The 15,463-nt window shown below is 55.3% G+C and overlaps 1 protein-coding gene across 14 annotated transcripts in view; it reads right to left on the reverse strand.

Moving 5' to 3' along the window:
* Positions 1-773: 773 nt before the first annotated feature.
* The window catches only part of DLG3 (discs large MAGUK scaffold protein 3), an 80,454-nt gene continuing 65,764 nt past the window's right edge, over positions 774-15,463 (reverse strand). For 6 of the 14 annotated variants that reach the window (XM_040614079.1, XM_040614075.1, XM_040614083.1 and 3 more), the window contains 10 exons: positions 13,396-13,572; positions 12,633-12,708; positions 11,923-12,022; positions 8,980-9,021; positions 8,199-8,249; positions 7,328-7,429; positions 6,975-7,147; positions 6,305-6,414; positions 5,235-5,326; positions 774-3,463 (listed from right to left, as the gene is read on the reverse strand). In XM_040614079.1, the coding sequence (XP_040470013.1) occupies positions 3,357-3,463; positions 5,235-5,326; positions 6,305-6,414; positions 6,975-7,147; positions 7,328-7,429; positions 8,199-8,249; positions 8,980-9,021; positions 11,923-12,022; positions 12,633-12,708; positions 13,396-13,572 (1,030 nt within the window). In that variant the 3' untranslated portion in view covers positions 774-3,356. Of the gene's footprint in view, positions 3,464-5,234; positions 5,327-6,304; positions 6,415-6,974; positions 7,148-7,327; positions 7,430-8,198; positions 8,250-8,979; positions 9,022-10,132; positions 10,179-11,922; positions 12,023-12,632; positions 12,709-13,395; positions 13,573-15,463 lie in introns of all 14 variants that reach the window. The other 8 variants (XM_040614080.1, XM_040614085.1, XM_040614084.1 and 5 more) reach the window with 5 other exon arrangements.

The following is a 15,463-nucleotide window of genomic DNA, read 5'->3' on the forward strand; positions in this document are numbered from 1 at the left end:
ATCATCTGCAAACTGCATGCCCATGCCTGGTATAACACCCCTCTTCCCCTGAAATCTGACTTTACTTCCCTTGTGTGCAGTTTGAAAGGAAAAAAAACCCAGATTTTAAAACCCTCTCACCTTTCAATTAGCTCAGCTAAATGAAAAGGCAGAGTCAGGCAGGAATGTGTAATGATACCCCGTTAACCACATTTGTCTTCCAGCACACAGTCTTGTTCTCTGCACTTAAAGGTACTAGAAAAAGATACTAGTTGTCTTCCTAACTTCTTTCATATTCTCTCTGATGTCTAAACAGCATGTTAAACTGTGAAAAGATGCTCTATATTAGCTGGATTACATATTTACTTTGCTGTCTTTATATCCAATACAGGAACAATTACATAGCAGTATATAAACCCTATTATTTGATCTGCATTTGTAAAGCAAAGTCCCCACAATTCAAGCCATGACCCAAAATATATTTATGGCATCAAGTCATCAGACTGGAGTCAACTTGTGTTCAGCAACCCAACCAAAAGAGCTTTTCAGTGGCCTAGTTACAGCTGTAAGTAAGCCCACTTCCTTTTTTTTTTTTTTTGTTAATTTCCTTTTCAGCAAGTTCTCAGTGACCACCTTATACTTAAAGTTTTTAGTTGTTGTTTTTTTTTTTTTAAACCTCTGTCAAAACTTAAGTATGCTGTGGAGAGACCATATGAATAGTTGCTAAGATCAGCACCAAAAACCCAGGTCTGGCACACAATGAAGGACTCTACAAGAAGGTCTCAAAGACAGAGTTCTTTGCAACTCTCTGTTTATTAAAAATATATGTCTCCTTGGAAGAAACACTGGTAACCAACTAGTGATGTCATGATCGATTCGATACTGTCAGCTATGCCATGGAGTACATCATCTTTTTCTCCATGTGACTTGATGAGAGGGAGACAGGCTATTAGGAAAAAAAAAAAAGAAAAAAAGAAGAAAAAAAAAAAAGACAGGAACAGCGTGACTAGCATCTTAATGACTTTTGTTTCACTTACTCCACGTCTCCGGGGACCAACATTTATAGCAGCCGGAGCAGGACCAGCAGGGCAGGGGGCCAGATGCTGAACAGGAATCCATTGCCAAAGTTCCCTCCTTTATGGTCAGTCCAAATGATGGCAGAATCCTTCCTGCTCTCCACCACGCTAGTGGCCGCATCTCTCCTGCAGCACTGCTTTCTGTCCCAGGAAGCTGCTCGGTCCCTGCAGGGCTCCTTGTGATGCAGGACGAGCAGAGACAGCTTCTCACCAGGCAGTACGTGTACAGTCTTACAGCAGTTCTTGTTCACACTGAAACGCTATGGCCTGTGCACACCATGCACTGACACACTGCCAACCGTGACCCGGCACCCCGCACGTTCACTTATCTCTACGAAACTGGGGAAGGGAGAACGGGCCAAGACTTACCTGCGTGTACGGTGACCTCCTTTGCTCTGGTGCTTGGCGCTGTGTCTGAGAAACAGCATTCGCCAGTTCTTTGTAAGGTGGGAGCATTCTTCTACCTACTCATAGCACGTGAGTACGCAGCAACATAGCTCCTGCTCAAAAACTGTGCGAGTTCCCCCCCCAAGTTTACACAAGGCTCGTTCCCACGATAGAGCTCCGTTCAAGCATGGGAGCCAAAGACAGACATTTCTCAGCTTAGGGCCAACCATTTCAGCATTAACGGTTGCCTCACATGAAAAATCTTAGTGCACAGCACATGGGTGCAGCTCTGCATCCCCCTGCCCCACAGCCTGGCCAGCACAGGGCACCCAGTTCCATTTTCTAAGGTGACCTTGAGAGAGGAAGCAGAGCCCAAATTCAGAAAGAGGATTTAAGCAGAGATGTCAGACACAGAACCAGGCGAGGTGGCTGCACCTTCACCTGCCAAGCCCCAGCTCCCAGAGCAGCAGGCCAGGTCCCTGCAGTGCTGGAAGGACAGCCCTTCTACTGGGAAGGCCACCACCTGCACGCAGCGGAGCTGGGAATTTGGCATGGAACAGGGAAGAGAGGGAGGAAGTTTTTGAATTGTTACTGATTTGGAAAAGTGTGAACATCCATCCAAGGCACAGCTGGGGGCTTTTCCTGCCAGTGGCTAACGCAGAAGGGAATGCCAGTGTGCTGCCACAAGCTGGAATGGGTCACAGATACAGGGCCAGCCCAACGTCCCAGGTTTTCCACAGCAACACAGGACAGCGAGTACCTTTGTTCCATGTGGCTGGTAGAGTATTTCCTAACTAAACACTGCAGATCTAGATTCTATTTACAATAGAGCCAGCTTAAAAAATAAGTTAAAAAACTGGATTTTATACCCATTCAGTTCATTATTAACAAGAGAAAAATGGAATAATGAAAAAAAAAAAAAAGGCGCCAACACAGCAACACAATATGGTTTTGGTTTAAAATCAGCTTAAAAAAATAGAACCAAAAGGAAACCTCTCATGCAAACACGTAAGGTGGTGTGTAAAACAATGTGCAATTTAATGTGTAGTATCATCCATTCTCTTGCTCTGCAGCCTCCTGCTCAGTCTCTATCTCCCAGCCTCACTCAGATCAGCTGCGGCTCCTTGCTGTGTTACTCTGGACCACTGGTCCCTTCTGCACAGGCAGCGTACCAGTCTCTGTGTGGCCTCACAGACCTGGGGCAGCTGGCGGGACGCTGGCCCTGAAGGGAGACACTTCCGAAGCACCCGGTACTGTTTTGAGCTCTGCCTGCTCAAGCGGGCTCCCTCTGCCCAGTGGTTGGGACAGAGAAACCGAAAGATCCTTGCAGTAACACAATACCTTTTAAGAGAGGTCCCTCAGGTTTCCTAGTCCACATACATATATATATATAATATATATATAATATCTCTCTATATATTATATATAAATTACATATACAGATAAATAAAATGCTTTCTGCTGCCTTTCTGTTGAACTGTTCAGAGCTGCTAGACAGTCACACTTGAAAAAAAATGCCCCTGGAGCTCTGATACTAGCTCATGTGCTCAGAGTCCACATTTCACTTGTTTCTTACGTTAGTCCTTAGCTGCCTCCTCCCATCGTGATTCTTGGTTTAGTTAATAATAATTATAATAATAATAATAATAATAATAAAAAAAGACCTTGAATGGGTTCGCATCTGTCTCTAATGGAGCAGTAGGAAGGTCCATGCAGGAACGGTGGGAACAGTCACGTGATGAATGAGATGAGTTCATCCCGACAAAAGAAACAGGACTAGAAAACTCAATTTTGCGACGATCTAAAAAAGGGGGCAGGAATAGTTTTCATATCCCCCCTCCTCAGGGCAGAGGGCTTGGGTGGGGTGGGACTTCGGAGATCTTCTGCTCACAGGGAAGCAGGTGGGGGACATCTTCAGAGTTTCTCTGGGGATGGGACCCAGATGTAGTGCCCGGACTGGTCCTCGATGATCTGTTTGATTTTGCTGTAAATCTCTTCAAGAGAGTCTCCTTGTACAATGGCTGGAAAAGGAGAGAACAAGCAAGATCTTGAGCATCGGGCAGCACTGTGCTTCCCCTGCCACGAGCTACAGGAGAGGCCTTCGCTCTGCGCCAAAGGGGCTGCTGCGGGGTGGCCAGCCACTAACCAACGAGACAACCTGTGTCAAAGGAGCTGTAACAGGCACACAGTGACACAGGGTTAACCCAGCGTATCCAAGGGGATTAGTGAGAGCGGATCCCACGCTGGCAGAGGTCCTCGTGCGTGCGTGTGAAGTGCTGGCCGGGCTCTCCACAACAGGCTGCTAATTAGCTTTGCAAACTGTGTCACACCACCGCGCCCCGGCACCGCAGCAACTCCACCGCGGAGAGCAGGAGGGCCTCTTGGGTTAGCCGGTGCGTGCCAGGCGCATACACCAAAGTGCCAGATTTGTCCGTCCCCTCCGGTCGGCTGCTGAGGGCTCCTCGTATGTGTTCCTCTGCCATGGGGTGGGAATCACAGTGCTGTCGGGCTGGAAAAGGCCAGCTTACGGCTGTTGCTCCCAGCAGCAAATCTTGCCCAAAGACCAGGGACGGTCTCGTCACTTAGCATGGACGCAAGACAAAGCACCTCACTGTGCTTCCTACATCAGAGGAGGAAGATGCGCATGGGGGGCCAAAGCATTCTGGTAATTGAGCCTGCCTCTGTAGCCCAGCCAGGACCATCCTCCAGCACCTCTGGTTCCCTCATTATAAGTTCCTGGCATAAAACCGGCTACAGCAACTGTCTCTCTGCCCATTACCCACTTTCAATGATGGGTTTCAGCCAAGAGCGATCCTTTCCCCGGTCAACTTCAAACTCACCATCCAAGCCTGGTGATGTAGCATGCCAAGTGTCTGGCAAAACCACGGCGTGCGCTTTCATTGCGCTCTTCCTGGAAGAGCACACGGCAGCTCTGGAACTGCTGCCTGGGACAGGAGGTCTGGGGAAAGCTTTTACAGTGTTTGTACCCATACATTTGCTCAGCTGAGATCCATTTTTGGAAAATATTCTGCTTGGGATTTTTCCCAGTAGCTGTTAGGTGGGTAATGCAGGGGCTGGCAGGATTATCACTCCTCAGCTTTAGAAGAAACAGTGCACTGCAGGAAAGATGGCACACCAGTTTCTCTGCCTCTTCACCTGCCCATGATTTTCCAGAATTAATCGTTAGAAACATGAATTCCTTAATGCACAAGGATGCCTGTGTCACAAGCAGCTCACGTCTGCAGGCAGAAAGCACCAGGCAGCCCCTGACCGGCTCTTCAGCAAAGACTACTTAGGAAGCCAGCCAAACTTCCAGTCTTTTTCTGGGAGATGTTTTGTAATAACTCAGGACAGTCTCAGCCATTTAGGTCACTAATTTTTACTCTCTCCTCTTTAAAATGACTCTCTTTTCTTCTTGAAAACACTCCCCTTGCCCATGTTCAGAGAGTTTTATTTCCTGTAGCCTTGCAGCACCCTGAATCTACACTGCACTACTCCTGCCTGGGGATTTTTTCTTTTTTTAGTATTATTAATGTTGGCAATAAGCTCTCACAAACTTGGAAAATCCTGCCTGACAACTTATGTCCTTCTCTAGAGCTGGTTTACTCTTATCCACTGATCTTGGAGCAGTCGCTTTGCAGAGCCCTGCTGGCAAAGAGCCATTTCTTTTTTGCTTTGATGAAGCTGGACATTTTCCCATGACCCTGCAGTGAGACAGTGCTGGTAGAGAGGTCACAGCTGCCAGCCAGAAAAATAAAACAAATCAGATACAAGCCTGTTCAGGACACTCACCTGTAAAATACTCTCCAAACTCTTGCTCGAGTTTCATGGCTTTGTCAAAGACCTTGTTGGCCTGTTCGTACGTCTGTCTCCGGTTCATCTCCCTGCCACGTACAAAAAAATAGCAACTTAGCTCTTTTTCTTAGCAATGAACAGAAGTAAAAATAGCTCATGGAGCCAGGGTGCCTGGGAAGCCTCCGCACACCAGGGACGGAAGCTGTGCAGGACTCAGGACCCTTCCCCATACGGTCTCTGCTGCCTTGGCACTTCATCTCAGCTTCCAACAGTTCTTCCCATCACCATCGCCACCCCCCTTTCGCCACAAATGTGGACTCAAATCCAGACAATCCTCCAAATTTTCAAGACCACTGCAGAAGTCTCCCTGCTTCTCCAGAGCTTGTCACCACCCCCCTTGCCTAGGTTCCCTCACTTTCATACAACACCCAAATAAGCAATTTGACTGCTTCTGGCTTGAGAAGGGGTTTTCCCAGTCCCCTCAGTGCCAGTGGAGTCTCTTCTGATCTGAGAGCCCATCTCCAGCTACTAGATCTCCTCACACGTAATCTCCTCTGCTGCTGCTTGGAAGAGCTGCAAGCTTGTCTCTCACATCTTCCCAGCCTGCGTTCCCCAGGGCCAGCAGGACAAGCAGAAGGTTCCCCCTTAGGCATACAGGGAAGGTCTCCCCTCTGCTCCCCAGGGCTGTCCCGGCTCAGCAACCATCCAGCTGCGATCCACCACTACAAGCTGTCAGCAGCTCGCCTGGCTGGACTTGGGGCCCAGGTGAGCAGGTTATACCAGGCACATTTGGGAGCATTTTTAGATTTCCCATGGATAATCCTCTCTGGGGTGAACAAAGGGCTTTAAGCCAGAGCAATCCATGGAGCCTGGGATGCACCACGGCATTAAATGTGGACGGACACCACAGAGACAGCAAAGGGCCCAGCCACCCTTAACAAGCGACAAGTTCAGCACCAGCAGCAATCTCTGCTGCTTTCTAAAAAGCAGAGGCAGCAGACACACAAATCCCTGATGTGTCAGAGCTGCTCGCCATGGAGAGGCACAGAACACAGTATTGCACTTACATGAGAGCTTCAATGGATTTTGGTTTGATGAAAATGGCAATGGGATAAAGTTGTGCTTGTTGCAACCTCTTGATAGCATTGCCAGAGACATCCAGGATGCAGTGTTTCCCCTAGAAAGGAGACAATCAGGATCAGACCTACCCACGCAGTCTATTCTGCGCAGAAAACAGCTTGTTCATACAGGGATGCTCACAAGAGGAAAGGAGCCACACAGATGGAAGACCAGTCCCGAGACAGAAGCCAGCTCCCAGTGGCCTTACATTCCCACCTTCTTAGGGTGGGACAGCAGCAATGCAAAGGGACCGAACCCTTGAACTGGTGACACAATTTACAAGCCATCAATACAGTCCAGCGCTCCTGTGGAGCCGCTGCTCCGAGGAGGGCAGCTGGGCACCCCTGCCCTGCCAGCTCCTGAGCACAAGGCTGGTGCCACCAGTGCCAGGCTTTTGGGTGGAGCTTGGATGACGGAGGTACCGCCCCGAGGTGGAGTAACGTGGCTAAGAAAAGTAGCCACGTGGCTTGGCAGGACCCCGGAGGGAGGAGAGACTCGTGCCATGCTTGTTTAATGTGGTTACAGCCCTTTGTTAGCAATATGGGGAGCGGAGGGGAACTGCTGACACGTCCAGGTTCGGGCTGGATGCTGGTCTCCAGAATGCCACCTGGCACTCACCCTCTCCGCCACTGCCCGCACTGACTGAATGCTGGTCCCATAGAGATTGTCATTGAACTGCCCAGCCTCTATGAACTTGTTGTCCTGGATATCTTTCTCCATCTGTTCGCGGGATACAACGAAGTGGTAGTCTTGTCCGTCCACCTCGTTCTCACGCCGAGCCCTGGTAGTGTCTGGAGGAGAGCAGGCATCGTGAGCAAACCAGGAGGGATGCACATCAAACCTCCCGGGAGGGAGAAACCCCACCCACGCTGCTGGCCCCCTCCCCACGCCGTGGGCTGAACCCTGCAAGTAGCAGAGCCACCGCTCTCCCCACCCTCCAGCAAGGGCACCGAGCACCAGCTGGGACTTACGGGGCACGCAGGAACCAAACTTGTGTGGGAATTCGGAGATGAGGTCATCGTTAATTCGGTCCTTTGTCGGCCCCAGGATGATCACTGGCCTTGCATAGTGAACTGTGAACAAGAGCCAGAGCCTGAGGTCCTGCCGGCACAGTGGGCAGCTGACCCTACTGCCACTGCTGGCATCAGTGGGTGCTCCTGCTCACACGGGCACACAAAGGTGCCTCCACCTATCTCCTCCTGGTCACAGTCATCATCTTCCCATCTTACCCAAACCATTTCAGCAGCCCTGGGGAAGATGCTGTGGGTCTCTGGGGCTGCAGATCAGCAAAGCTGCTCCCTCACTTGGGGCAGGAGCCAGACAACAGGGACAGCTTGGTGAGGATGCCACAGAACCAGGGGAGTGACAGGAGCCCAGGAATCTGATCCAGCTTTTGGCAAGGAGCGACCACCAAGGCTGAGACCATTCAGCCTGCAAAAGGGTCTGCAGGGACTGAGCATCCAGCAGGATTAAACGCTGTGGGCTGAGGTGAGGGTTGCTTTGCAGCAGGCACCTGGCCTGAGGTAGGGAGGGATAATCCTGGTCCTCAGCTTGGGACTACAGCCCAGCCCAGTTTTAGCTCTGGATCTCTCCCTTGGTCTTGCAGACCAGGTCATGAGCCTCCTCTGTTGATTAAAAAGGGACAATCAAGGCCAGGGAAAGCCCCGTGAGGTGACGTGCATGCCCGGCTCTCCTGCTGCACCCAACAGACAAGAAATACCCCTTGTGTTCACCGGGTGTCATACTGGTATGGCAGAGGAGGGGAGCAGGTTGTACCGGTCACCTTGGCTCACAGGTACCCACACTGGAGCAGGCACAGGGCAGCTCAGTGCCAGGACTTACTTTCTTGCCGCGTCACCGGCTCGTACGATAGGATGGTGTCCTCTTGTCCTTCTGCAACAGAGCCAGGGAGAGGCAGGTGAGTGCTTGCAGCAGCTTTCCAGCCCCTCTGCACCAGCGAGGGGCTGCCTCCTGCCCCCGCCAGCCTCCCGCAGCTCTGGGGACACCTCCGGGCTGCCCTGTCACGCTGCCAGCTGATGTGGAGCATGATGGGCATGTGGTTACCAGCCCGTGATCCACGTTAATTATTCACGTCCCAGGTCTAGGTCAAGCCTCCTCTTTCCCTCCCTGCTGCTGCAGGCTCGGGGCCCACTGGGACACACCATCCTCCCTGTGGGGTGGGTGGCAGATGTGCTGCAGATATTCAGAAGACGTGCCGGGGAGAGGGGGAGCTTTCACTGCAGCTGGACCCCCATGCTCTTGTACATGCTTGGGCTCCAGGAGCCACCTATGCTACAGACCCGGCCTCTGGCCGCTGCTTCCCACAGCGGGCACCGAGGATGGGGGACAACCATGGACTGGGAACCCACCATCCAGCCTTGGAGCAGAGCCCTGCAGCCAGGAGAGAGCAGGGAAGCAGGCAGGTTTGCTCCTGCCCCCCAGCCCCTGCTCCCCCCAGCCCCAAGGGGGCAGCTGGCTGCAGCATCCTGGCATCACCAGCAGGAAGGACCAGCCTCCAAACAGAACCTCCACCAGGACAAGACAAGATGGAAGTGCCAAAACATGCACAGACAAACACACACGCGTGCACAGGGGCAGGAGAGCAGGCAAGACGCACACTTACTGGAACTGCTCTCGCTGTCACTGGTGTTTGATGTCACGCCCTCTGCAAAGCAACCAGAGAGACCCCCTTCAGAAGGAGCACGGGGGGAAGGCACGGGGCACCCCGGCTGTCACCCAGCACTACTGACCCAGGGCAGGGCAGCACCAGTCTCCCAAAAAACCTGCACCCCAGCACCCGCTGGGATGAGCCTGCGCTGCATGCGCAAGGGCGGCATCTCTCACCTTTTGCTGGGAAACTGGGGAGCGCGCAGGGATGCTCGGCTACTCTGGGAGAAGGCAGGGATGCCAGGAGCGGGCTGCCTGGCAGGCACGGGCAGACACGTGCAGGTGCTGGGCTTCCCCGGCCGAGGGAGGCAGGGTGCCCACGGGGGGGGGTGTGGGTGCAGCATGCACACAGGTGGCAGGGGAGGGCACAGCTCCACGCTGGCACGGGGGAACCTACCTCTGGGGCTGGGGCTCACAGAGACAAGACAGCGACAGGACGGGACAGAGTTTGGGGCTTTGCTTGCTCAGGCTGATCCCAGTGCTGCAACTGCCCCACCGAGGCTTGCTGGCCGCTGCCTGCCCCCAGGCGGGCTCTGTACCAGTCACTGGGGGTGCAGAGCTCGGCAGGGGACTCACACCCAGCTGGGAGGGCTGAGAGGCTCCCACCATGGTTGTTTTGCAGCTCTGGGTACGCAGTGCCCCAGAAGAAGGTGGCAACACTTCAAAACACTGTCACCTGCCCCACTCAGAACGGACCCGTCATGGTCACGGCCACCTCCCACCCGCACTGGCAGTGGCTTCAAGTCTCCGAGAGCTAAACCAGCAGCCAGCCCAGCCAGGAGCAGGAGGAAGGGGAGGATGAGGAGGTACAGCTCACCCCCGGTGTGGCAGGCAGCCCTCAGCTGGGCACACTTAGGGCACGGCCAACATCCCCAAGCAAACTGCCCCGTCCCCTCCCGCGTGCAGCAGCGGCACCTCAAGCCCAGCAGCCTTGCCGGCAGATGTGGCCCAGATGTGGCGCATCCCGGCGGAGAGCATCACCCACGGGGCTCCTCCTTCCCCACACCCAGAGAAGCGCAGCTGCCCTGACCAGAGCCCGGCCATTCCCCAGGCACCACCAGGCATGCCAGCGACGGAAAGTGAACGATGTGCATCAAAATTAGACTTACTCAGGTTCTTTGCTCCATAATAATCGTCACTTAACCCAGGGAAGTCCTGATTTCACAAGACAGCGAGAAGGGGGAAGAGGGGGAGAGAAGAGAGCGCAGGAGAGGGGAGTCAGAGGGACGGGGGAGACAGAGCCAGACCAGCATTAGTGACAGGAGTGCAGAACGGCCCAGAGCTGCAACTGCAAGTGAGGTTAAATGTTTTTCAGAGCTGACACCATCAGCCTGCTGCCAACATCTTGCCTTGTGAGGCTGGACCCCGCCTCCCGAGCTCACCCTCTCTCTACCAAAGAGCCCCCCAAGGGCCACCCTGGGTCTGGGGAGGGCAGGGTGGCCACGGCAGCACCTGCTGGACCAATGGACCAAGCGGTTGCAGCCCCGAGCTGCTAGCAAGCAGGGCCGAGGCGTTCCTCCGTGATGCCCCATGGGGTGCCCTGGCAGGGCGCAGTGGCTCTGTGCTCCCCTAGGACAGCCTGGCCGCTCTGGGGGCAGGCACAGCGCAGCCAGTCCTCTAACGCATGGCAGGGGGGCACGTTCTTCCACCCCTGCTTGTTAGCTGCCCGCGCCCCAGTGCTTGCACGGGCTGTGGAAACATGGGGGAAGGACCCCCCCACTGCAAGCTGGGATGGAGAGCAGCAGAGCACAGGGAGGGAGCTGGCTGCGGGTCTGTGACATGGGATGCTAAAGAGCATTGCCTGCCTCATCCCCGTGTCGTACATCGCTGCGCTGCAGGACTGGCTGACAGCAGCACCCACTGAGCGCCCCGCTCCAGCACAGCGCAGAGCTGACGGGAGCCCAGCCACATCCAGGCACTAAGAGATACCCAGACACAGACTTCTTCACCGCAGGCCCGGGGCTCGTGCTGGCTGCTAAGCTCACGGGAAGCTGGCGCCAGCCTGGCACGGGCAGCAGAGGGATGTGGGCAGCCCCCGGGAGCAGCCTGGCTTCAACCTCCTGCCTCTGCATCATGCCCAGGAGAGCTACCGGAGGGGAGGGAACGTGCTTGCTGGGCTGGCACCAGGGCAAAGACACTGCTCTGCCTGCCCACACCCTCTTCCCCAAGGTGGGAGGACGCCTGCTGAAGGAGCGGATGCAGTTTCGCACCTGGGAGGAAGAGGAGCTGGGTTCAGCAACTCTCTCCAGTGCTGCCCTTGTCAGGATTTGGGGCAAGAAGCTGAATGCCCTGCCTTCACTGGGAGCCCCACGGTGCTGCCAGGTGAGAGCTGGGGACCCCCCAGTGTCTGCAACCAGCTACCAAAGATGTGCCCAAGTTGCAGGCAGGCAGCCCCTCCACCAGCGAGGGCACGGCTCCCCAGTGCCCACGGGGTTTAACCCAAGGCAAGGGCTCTCATATGGGAATACGGAGCTGCGAGTCACTCCTAGGGGAGATGGGGAGCTCTTCTGGGACCCCCCCCCAGCCCCTTAGCCCTGACAGGGACAGGAGAAGCTCTGCAGGAGGTGGCCAGCCCCTTGCTTGAAGGGGAGAAGCCCTTGGCAGGTGGAGGGAGGGAGCAGAGCCCGCAGCAGAGGGGGGAGAGCAGGGGTCAGGTGGGTGTAAAGTTGGATGAAAGGATGAAGACATTGAACATGAGAGAGAAAGAGAGTGCCAGCCCGCAACCGTTGCTTTTGTTTCAAGCTCCGGTTTCTCCTAGCTGCTGGCATGACTGTGGAGCACAGACCCGAGCACGGGCAGATGCCAGGACCCCTGCCTGTGGAAACGTGCCGAACCTATCCCCGCAGGGCAGGGGACCTGAAGGTCGCACACTTGCCCTCTCTGGCCAGCTGCTACTTACGTTCCTGTCCGCTGCTCTCCTGGGCCAGGTTCTCTTTGCTCTTGTAAAATGGAAACTTTCGGGAGAGGCGGAAACTCTTTTTACGTTTCGTTTTGATCGACTGAAGAACATGGAGATGGAAGGGAGGACAGAAAAAACAATGGTTTTTAACGCATGTGGGAAAAATTAAAGTGAAGAGACAATGAGGAGCTGTGTCAGGGCAGTTACCCTCAAATGAAATCATGGAGATTACATGAAAATTGTAATGCAGGAAAAAAATTAAGTGTGGAGAAAAACATGTGGTAGGGATGCCGGGAAGCTGACAGGGCAATCAGCAGCTCTGCAGGGGTAGCCAGGCCATTCTCCCTTCCTTGTCCACTCACTAAGTGCTCCGCACGAGGGGTGAGGGCAGCTGTCTTCACCTGCATGAGCTGCCTGCAGTCAGCTCCCAGCCACAGGCCATGACGGGACAGGCTCTGCTCCCGCACCACTCCAACCTGGGGTCCTTCCCCAGCGCTTTCACACCATCCCAGGCTCCTCTGCTCACCCCCTGCACAGTCACAGAGGATTCCTGCTGAGCAGATGCGGGCCCGGACCAGATGCAGACACACTGCTCTTTGCTTTGAGATGCTCCAGCTGCCCCACACTGGGAGCTCTGGCTGCTGGGACTCATCCTGCCCCTGCTAGCTACGGGCTCTGGGTGCCCCGCTGAGCCCCAGCTTGGCACTTACCCTGTTGGACTCAATCATGCCAGTCCTGGCGTGGAACTTCACTGTTTTCAACCGCGCTCTCTCCTTCTTTTCCACCCTGATCAGAAGTTAAAGGGGAAAAAGAGCTGCTAGACCCGTGCGTGTGCCCTCCGTACCGCCCGCTTGGCTCCCCAGGTGGCTCCATGCACCCTTGGGTGGTGGCCTCGGTGGCAAAGGGCAGCTTGTTCCCCAAGAGGGACAGATGTAGGGCTGCCTGCCTGAGGTCTGGCCAAGGCCAGCCTCTACAGGAGCAGCAAGGAGGACAAGTCAGCCTTCCCAGGAGGGGAGGGATGGAGAACGGAGGTGGGGCTCATTCTGTAGACCCGAAAGCAGTGGCAGCCTGGTCCTCTGCTCCCTGCAACTGCCAGTCTCAGGGGACCTGGGCTCACACAGCTGGGCAGGTTGTCAGAGGACACAAGGAGCAGCTTGCAGTCATCGCTGTGACTCGGCTCTCACTTGAAGCCGCAGACTGGCTGACACCAGCTATTCATCCCCACAGGGACCACAGATGGGGCCAAGCACTCTCCTCCTCACCTGCAGGCTCACCCAGCTTTGGGGAACATCTCCCCAGGGAGACCTGCATGCAGCCCCAGCTCGCAACCGGAGTGCCCTCCGTACTGCATGGCCACAGAGGGGCAGGTGGGCTGGGACCACAAGGAGATTCCACCCTGAGCAGACCCCCAAGGGCTGCAGGGCTCGTGGAGGCTGGGGAGCTCTGGGAGGTATCCTGCTGACGGACACTCACCTTTTCTTGCTGGGAATGACCCCAATCTGCTCACTCTCGCCGTGGGGTGTGACAAGCCTGGCTTGCCACCACTCATCATCAGAGGCGTTGATGACATGCAGGATGTCCCCATAGGAGAAGCTGAGCCCCTGACTGGGCAAGCAACTGTCCCGGGTCCGGTCGTAGTCAAACAGGGCTCTGCAGAGGAGCAGAGAGAGGAGCAATGCCTTCCCTGAGCACGGCCAGGCAGCGAGGGCAGCAGCACTGCCCATCTCCTGGGGCACTGCCACCTTCATACCTTAAAGGACTTAAGCCCAAACTTTGGGGAAGCCCCCCGCCAAAGCCACCAGCACGCCCCTCCTTGCTGGTGGGTTCAGCACAAGCCCTGGAGCACGCAACGTGGGAATAACGGTGCTGGACCAACCCAGCTGCGAGAGGCACGCGGACCGGACACATTGCAGGTGGCTGTGGGTAGGAGCAGGCGAAGCTCACGCGGGCTCAAGAAAGCAGCAGTGTGCAGGAGGGCAGCAGGGAGCTGCGGTGGGGGGCTGTTCCCCACCGTCGCTTCCCAGTGGCTGTGGGGCCAAGGAGTGGGACGGGGAACATCAGACCCCAGTGCTGGTGGGTGGTTGCCCAGGCAGAGACCGCGGGGTGCTTGGAGCACACACGTTTTTTGTGTACAGGGGGACATTAGTTCAGAGCCTGTGAGTCAGGAACGCATCTGAGGGCGTATGTCTCTGCTTTCACAACTGATCTTTTTCAGACTCCTGAATACCTTCCCCGAGAACAGTTCATTTAGTTTAAAATTATCTTCAATGTTAAACTAACCGGTTGCAGAAAACATTTTTTAATTATTTTTTAAAGCTAGATTTAAACCCAAACCCTTCCTGCACACACTTCATTGCATGCAGCACTGCAGCCTGTACCCACAAGCTGCTCTTAGTGGTTTCACGTTCACAGGCAAGTCATTCTACTGATGTCTTATCTCAAACAGTGTCTGCTTTGATATATCCACTTTGCAACAAACCAAACCAAGGTCACCAGCACAACCCCTACGTTCACTCCTTTTGACATTGGCCCTGCTCACCCCCTAGCCCAACACGAGCCCAAGCACCACAAACACCGGCTCACTGCTGATTTAATCCTGGCACTAACAAGCTTCCCTCAACCGGGAGGGACACCCTCTGACCTGCTCATCACCTCCCCTTCCACTGCAGCGTTTCCCAAGGGGAGCGTGTGGTGCAAGTGGGAAGGCTGAGGGACCCTGCAGCAGGTCCCTGTGGAGCAGCAGCTTCCCATGGAGCAGCAGAGCTGCGAAGGCATTTCTTCAGCCAGATTCCTGCTCCAGTGCTGCCAGGAGAGCACCAGGCAACGAAACCTTTCAGGTCACTTGGGACTGGGTCAAGGCAGCCAGTCTTGAATGGGGAGGAGAAGAGGGTTTGTCCGGTGGCTCGGGGAGGGCTCTTTGGGATGAGACCCAATGCAGCCCTATTCATCCAGGCACATCCAGCCACCAGGTTGCTTCCCCTTTCCCAGCTTGCTCAGGGCTGGGGCAGCTCTCGTGCTTGGTCCCTCTGCACCCAAGCGTGGCACGCTGGAGCTGGCAGCAAAGCACAACAGGGCACTTTTGCTGGAGGTAAGCAACCCTCACAGGCAGCTCCTGGCGAAAATACAAGGCTACGCATGGCCAGCAAGCTCCTGCGATACCAGCACCATCCGGAGCAAAGCACGAGCCAAGAACTGGTCAGGCCGGTTCCCGAACGGTTCCCGAACGGAGGCGGGCTGTGGGGTGCCCTGCCCACACCCCGCACCCTGCCTCGCAGAGCAGCGCTGGCCCCACGGCTCCCTGCCTCCTCCCACAGCAGCCACGGGCATCCCAGGGCGGGCATCCCAGGGCAGGCGCAGCAAGATCTGCACAAGGGCCAGACACCTGCGAAGCTGATGCATGAGATCTGATGCACGAGATCTGATGCACGAGACATTTGCTTCCCCAAGGCACGATGCTCCCGGAGACCAGCCCCTGGCCGTGCCGGCACCCAGGACCCACGGCACCCAGGACCCACCGTGGCTGGGTGCTCCCCGGTGTGCC

This window comes from Falco naumanni, chromosome 14 (genome assembly GCF_017639655.2).
Source record: "Falco naumanni isolate bFalNau1 chromosome 14, bFalNau1.pat, whole genome shotgun sequence".
Lineage (NCBI taxonomy): Eukaryota > Metazoa > Chordata > Aves > Falconiformes > Falconidae > Falco > Falco naumanni.